Here is a 7,529-nt window from a genome sequence, read left to right as displayed (position 1 = left end):
TCCTCATTTCATAGTTGAGGAAACTAAGGCTTAAAACATCTAATTAATTATCCCAAGATCACATAGTTTTCAATAGTAAAACGAGATTTAAATCTAAGCTTGACTTAATTCAAAAGAATTTAATCTCTTACATAAAAAGTTCACATAATTGTGAAGCCTGGTTCCCACTCTTCACTGTTGGTCTTATCATGTGGAGTTTTGGCCACAGTCTGAAGGAAGATTTTTTAAGTTACTCATAGAAACCTCAAATTCTGTATCCATTCAGTATGACAATAAAGGCAAAAGCATGCAGTATTACTCCAGAATATATTTTATTTCATTCAGCTGTCTGTTTTCTTCATGAAGTTTTCTGGTTATTCAGAAGATTGTTTTAATTGCACTATAGATTATTTTTAAAAAATTTCATGGAGCACACACATAGGTACACATATGCACAAAAACAAACATTTACCACTTTAGGACACCTGATCAAAATTATAAACAATTCTTATGTTGACGTAGGAAGATAACATCCATCATTTCCCAAGAAAATGTGTCTCTAATAATTTCTTTTCCTACAAACTTCAAAATAGAAAAACACCATTCAGTTGTTTAGTCCCTCTCATTGTATCATGGTGTAGAACTGGAGTAGTCAACTTGAGATTCTGAGAGACATTCTTGCACTGTTTTTCTGTTTTTAATGCAATGTTTTCAGCCTAACAAAGAACCACCTGAAAATTTTATATCGGTTCTTAAAATAACATCACTTCTTTTTTCCCAAAAGGGACAAAGATCACTGGACATTCTGTCCCTTCTAACCACATTTATCACTGAGTTTTGGAGCTGTTCTATATCCAAGACTAATTCTTTCTTAATTAGATTCTCTGGGATTTTCCACAAAAGCACATCTGTGTGTAAAGATGCTGTTGGCTCAAATCACATAGTTAGGATCTAAAAGTATAACATGGAAGAAAAAAAATTGTTTTAGAACCTTCATGATGTTATTATGAGTCAAATAGCAGCTCAATCAATTTGTTCCAGTTAGACTAACTAGACACACATTTCCCAACCTGCAACAGGAATTTTTCTTTCCTTTTACTTAATACTAAATTTATTCTGCTTTGAACCTCGATTAAGTATACAATAATTTTCTCACCAAAATTTAGATGTAATGCCTAATTATTTATCTGATTTTTTTTTCTTAATTTAAGTTATGTATTTAAAGTCAGGAACTATACACTGAGTGAGAACACAGCAATTAATAAAACGGGGGAAATGATGTAAAAATTCTTTCCTGCATGTGTCTCATGTTCTTATGAGTCAAACAATAAAGGAGAAAATTTAATAAGGTAAGTATAGCCTTATTCACTGCTTGTAAGAAAGAAAATAGGGTACTATGACAGAAATAAAAAGAAAACTTATACTGAAAGTTTGCTGCTGCGAGCCGGGTGTTACGCCAGGATTCATGACCTCCGAAGGAGGGGATTTTGATCCGGAGTCAGAGACGAGGCTTGACTACTTGGAGCTTTTTGTGTAGCAAAGTTTTACTAAAGTATAACAGAGATAGGGAAAGCTTCTGACAGACATGAGAAGGGGACAGAACGAGCGCCCCCTTGCTGGGTTATAGCAAGGTGCTCCATGTCTGTTAGAAAGCTATTCACCAAGTGAGAGGGACACCCCAAGGCTGAGGGGGTTTCACCAGACCTCTCTCCCACAATTTGCACTTTTGAGATAGGATGCCAGAAAACTTCATCCTAAAATCCCTTTGAAACCTCAAGGGAATCTAAATCGGCAGAACAATCTTGACAAAAAGAACAAATCTGTGGATTTCCTACTCCTGGTTCTATAACATAGGACAAAACAATGGTAATCACAGCAGTGTGGCTTTGGCACAAAGACAGACATATAGGAGCCAGTGGCCAACATGCAGGGTAGGAAAACCCTGAGCTCACTTCTTTCCATGGGGATGCTGAAATTATAACTATTTACAGAGCACTTTTCAAGTGGCAAAGAATCTACCTGCCAATGCAGGAAATGCAAGAGATAGGTTGTATCCGAGTCAAGGAGATCCCTAGAGTAGGAAATGGCAACCTACTCCAGTATCCTTACCTGGAATATCCCATGGACAGAGGAGCCTGGTGGGCTATAGTCCATGGGGTCGCAAAAATCAGACATGACTGAGCACACACACCTACTAATAATATAGAACAATTACTAAAGAGAACAACCTGAAGACTAGCAGGATAATCCCCTACAGAAAAAAATATGATATAAAGAAGGAACCACAACAAACAAGTAGGAAGAGTGAAGACACAGTATAGTCAAGACCATGACCCTGAGTGGGTGAACCACACATGATGGTAATAACAACTGCAGAGTTTCTCGCCGAGAAGTCAGGAGGCTGAGCCTCACTTCGAGCTCCACAGCCAAGAGTCCTGCACCAGGGAGAGGGACCCTCAAAATATTCTGGCTTTGAGGACCAATGGGGCTTACTTTGGGGAGAGCCAGAAGATAGCTGTAAGAAGCAGACTCCAACCCCAAAGCACACATGCAAATCACACAGGCTCTGGCACCCAGAGGATAAACAGGATTTTGAAAAGAGCTCAGGTAGAGTAAGGTGACAATGATGCTGGTAAAAAGTAATCTAGGTTTGGTGAACAGAGGTATGAATTAAAACACCAGAATTCAGTTCAGGAAAATCGTGGCCCCTCATCTAATTAGCAGGTGTGACGACTTCTTGGACTCCTCAGGTGGTGCAGTGGTAAAGAATCCACGCACCAATGCAGGAGACACAGGAAAGGCCAACTTGATCCCTGAGTCAGAGAGATCCCCTGGAGTAGAAAATGGCAACCGATTCCAGTATTCTTGCCTGGAAATTCCACAGACAGAGCAGCTACAGTCTGTGGGATTGCAAAGAGGCAGACATGACTGAGCATACACACACAATATTTTTCCAGATCTAGAGACTTTTGAATGAAGGAGTCTTCATGAATTATGGAATAAGATGTTTGCAATATGACCACACATAGGTGATGTAAGTCTTCATTCCAACCTTTCTATGGAGGATCTGAGAAAGGAATATTTAATTCACTGTATTACACATTTCCAAATTATGAAAATAGGGGGAGCTCACACCTGGATACTGCAGTGAACATGGTTGGGATCAAGGATTAACCACCTATTCTATCATGTAGGAATATGGAAACTAGATTCAGGATGAAAGTTCTCTGCATGTACTTCTCAAAGTCCTTCCCTGCCTCAACTTTATAAAGATAATTATCTTTAAACATTTTAAAGTTATTTATTTCACATTTACATATATAACCCGCATAGACTATACTCTTTATAGTGTGACGTGAAAATACACTTTCTTATCATAAGTATAAATAGGGACTTCCCTGGCAGTCTAGTGGTTAAGACCCTGTGCTTCCAATGCAGGGGTGCAGGTTTGAACCCTGGGTGAGGAACGAAAACCCCATGTGCCTTGTGGCACAGAAAAAAATTTTTTTAATTTTAAAATCATGATTTCTTAAAAAAAAAAAAAAAAAAAAAAAAGGATAAAGAAATTTTCCCAGTACATATATTGAATAACCATTCTGTCTCCCAATACCCTGTAACATCATTACTTCCAGATACAAAAATCCGTATATTTACTATTCTATTTCTTAGCTTTCTCTTTTGTTCAATCAGTGTACATATTCATGAGCCAGTACCACAGTGTTTAAATTACTACAGTGTTTCAGATACTATTGTGATATCTGAAAAAAATTCACTATTTAAAGTACCAATATTCACTCTGTTATACTAGATTATTTCAGTGGGCCAAGAATTTGATTCATTCAGCTGAATACTTCTGTCTCCACCTCTCTCATGATTGCAGTTAGAAATTGTCAGACTGAGGTCATCTAAAAAGTTTATTCACTCCTACATCTTGTACCTAGGCTTGGAAACCTTGAAATGGGGACTGAAATAGCTCATACTCCTTGAGATCATAAGGGTGGGTCCTAATCTGATAGAACCAGCATTCTTATAAGAAGTGGAAGGGGCAAAGAGCTTTTTCTCTTGCTCAAGTGCACAGAAGAAAGGCCATGCAAAGACAGAGTGAGAAAGTGCCCAATGCAAGGTAGGAAGAGAGGATTCACCAGAAACCAACCTAGATATCACCTTGATCTTGGACATCAGCCTGCAGAACTATGGGAAAATAAATGTCTGTTGTCTAAGCTCCACAGTCTGTAGTATTTTGTTATGGCAACCCATGCAGACTAAGGTGACAATGATAATGATAAAAATAATAATAATAATAATGTAGGTCTGGTGAACAGAGGCCTGAACTGAACAACCAGAACTCAACTCAGGAAAATTGTGTTCCCTCATCCAATTACCAGATGCAAATATTTTTCAAACCAAAAGATTTTTGAGTTCACATATTCTTGAATAAGATGTATGCAATATGACCACAAATAGGTGGCATAAATCTTCATTACAATCTATGGACCTGATACCATTTAGTTTGTGGATAGGAATTCTCAATTCTCTGAAGATACAAATGCTTTCTCAATCAAATATTACTCAAAATACTAACTCAATGTAGTTTTTACCAGACTAGCTTACTGAAATTTAATTTTAAAATGCAAATATGCAAAAATAGACATAGTTCTGATAAAAAATTAGCAGTGAAGGAATCCTAGGCTTTTAAGATAGTAAAGTATATTCTAAATCAAATGTACACAGTTACACTGTGTGTTAAATGGCACATGAATAAAGACATCAATAGACGCTAGTGGAGGAATGAATTTGATGCAAACACATGCCATATTTACAAAGTTAGGATATCAAAGCCATGGGGAAAAATAATTATGCATCTAAAATAACGACAATCTAGAAAAATAATTAAAATATAATCCCTACTTATTTCTTTATATCAAAGGAAAATGTAAGCATAAAATATAAAGACAAAAAATTGAGTGTTGAAAATGTGAAGAATATTTTGACAACATTGAGTTAGACAAATTCAAGATATAGAGGCAAAAAATATTGATAGAATTAATTATGCAAATGTATAAATATTTGTCCATGCCCCAAAATATTCTTCACATTATTTAAAACATTAAAAAATAAATCACAAGCAGGAAAAACAGTAATCCAAACACAGGGTAATAAGGATAATTAGTGTGTAACTCAATCATTAATATCAATATGGAACAGTGTCAGCAGTCAAATACACACAAAAGTTCATTAATAGGCAATTCATGAAAAAGGACTGCAAATCATTTAAACAAGGATGATACTCCAATTCAATCATGTTTATTGAATATCAATTAAAGTATACAAATGAAACAATTTGTTTAATCACATTTTCATATACCATAGATGTTCATCAAACCCGAGTGGTTCAGCATGTTGTCAAATGTATTTTCCAAAGTGAGGAGAGTAATAAGTTTGTTTAAACTCATAATGACATTTTTGCAATAGCTATGAATATCAATATTTTAAATACACATACCACTTAACTCAGCAATTCCACTTTTAGAAACTCATGCTGAGAAAATTTTAAAAAAACTTCTTTGCAGAATTATTTATTGTAGAAAAGGAGAACGAACTTGAAGAAAACTGGATACCTAAATTTTAGAGACTTTTAAAGAAGCTGAGCAGTATGAGAAAACTAGAATGAGTTAGATCTGTGAAGACTGTATGGAAAGATCTTCAGAAAACTGAGCTACAAAATGCAAATTTATACACAGAGATATACAGGCAAACACACATGAAAATATGCTTCTTTTGCAAAAATTATTATTTGAGTAATCTTAGAAACAGTATAGTGACTACATCTGGAAAAACTGGGAAACTCTGATATTGGTTGGACAGGAGGTACATTTTACATGATTCTATTTCTGTAGGGATTCTATTTTTTAACATTTACTATTATCCATCATACTTTCAAATTCCTATATAGAGGAAACTGTTACACTAAATTTTCATATGTAGCAAATAAAAGTGAATGACGAGGATAGAATATATAGTATAAAATATTTTCATTAGTACAATAACAAGTGAGGATAAAAGGTAAGAATCTGATTACAAAAAATGAGAAAGTAATAAAAGTAATGGATATTAGTTAATTAATCTTGTAATTCTGACCAACACATTACATATGACTTATTGACACTATTTTAAATCCATTTCAACTTTCCAGTTGCAGTGATAAACTAGACATTGATGTTTACATTCAAGGAGGGTAACTACTATTAATAACATAAACAAATATTTTATTCTTTAATAAAATTCATGATAAATTCTTCAGAGAAAAGATAAGTTTTCATCAAAACAATAGACTTTGATATTTGAAGTAAATTCCTAGTGTTAAACTACTTTCTCTGTAATGCACAATGCACTTATTTGCTACTTGATCTCACTTTTTTTGTCCATGGCTTCTTTATAGCATTCATGATCTCAGAACTTCTTAGACTATAGATTAATGGGTTCAGCATGGGGCTTATGACTGTATAAAACACACTCAATGATTTGTCAATGGGGAAGGTCTTAGCAGGTCTTGCATACATGAAAATGCAGGGAACAAAGAAGCAGACAACCACAGTGATGTGGGAGCCACAGGTCTGGAGGGCTTTCCGCCTCCCTTCCTGACTCAGGTTCTTCAGAGAGTGCAGGATGACTCCGTAGGAGACGAGTAAGAGCAGAAACAAAAGAGTGCACATCAGTCCTCCATTGGCCACCTCTAAAATGCCGATGACAAAGATGTCAGTACAGACGAGTTTCAACAAGGGGAACATGTCACACATAAAGTGGTCAATGACATTGGGGCCACAGAACGGGAGCCCATAAACAGTGCCAACTTGGATAATTGAGTGCAGAAAACCTCCAACACAGGACGCCAGCAGCAGCGCAACACACACCCTCTGCCTCATGATCACCAGATAATGCAAGGGCTTACAGATGGCCACGTAGCGGTCATAGGCCATCACCAGCAGAAGGGATATCTCAGATCCACCTAAAAAGTGCTCTGTAAACAGCTGGGTCATACAGGATTCAAAGGATATGGTATTCTCCCCAAAGAACAAGTCTGAAATCAATCTGGGGGAAGCAGAAGAGGAATAAACTAGATCTATAAATGATAAACTAGCAAGAAAAAAGTACATCGGTGAGTTCAGGGTCTTACTGACAGCTACAGTCGCAGCAATGAGCAGGTTGCCCACTACAGTGAAGACGTAGAAGAACAAGAACAGAACAAAGAGGACTTTCTGCTCCTTCGGGTCCTGTGTGAGGCCCGAGAGGATGAAGTAAGTCACATTGCTCCTCGGTTCCATCTAGTCTGTGTAGGTGCTGTGTTCACGGGTTAGAGGCAGTGAGCCTACATAACAAGGGGGAAGTTTTTAAATGAATTATAAATTTCATCCTTTGCTACAAATTCAATTAAAAGAATGTGTGTGGAGAATCTTTTCATGTCCAATGTGTTATTGACATTCTAATTGCCAAGTTGAATAATGCAAAGTTCCTTACCCTCAAGATATAACACACGACTAGGGATCAGATAA

General features: G+C 36.4%; 1 protein-coding gene across 1 annotated transcript; it reads right to left on the bottom strand.

Moving 5' to 3' along the window:
- Positions 1 to 6,371: 6,371 nt before the first annotated feature.
- Positions 6,372 to 7,301, bottom strand: LOC136175342 (olfactory receptor 4A47-like). Its single transcript, XM_065945671.1, has one exon. The coding sequence runs from the start codon at positions 7,299 to 7,301 to the stop codon at positions 6,372 to 6,374; it is 930 nt and encodes a 309-aa protein (XP_065801743.1).
- Positions 7,302 to 7,529: the final 228 nt, after the last annotated feature.

This window comes from Muntiacus reevesi, chromosome 9, assembly GCF_963930625.1.
Source record: "Muntiacus reevesi chromosome 9, mMunRee1.1, whole genome shotgun sequence".
In the NCBI taxonomy this organism is placed as follows: Eukaryota; Metazoa; Chordata; class Mammalia; order Artiodactyla; family Cervidae; genus Muntiacus; species Muntiacus reevesi.
Note: the sequence above shows the minus strand (reverse complement) of the source record. Positions and strands in the feature narration are given on the sequence as shown.

What these genes read in the sequence shown, in the direction of transcription:
- LOC136175342 (XM_065945671.1), bottom strand. Translation starts at nt 7,301, where the DNA reads ATGGAACCGAGGAGCAATGTGACTTACTTCATCCTCTCGGGCCTCACA.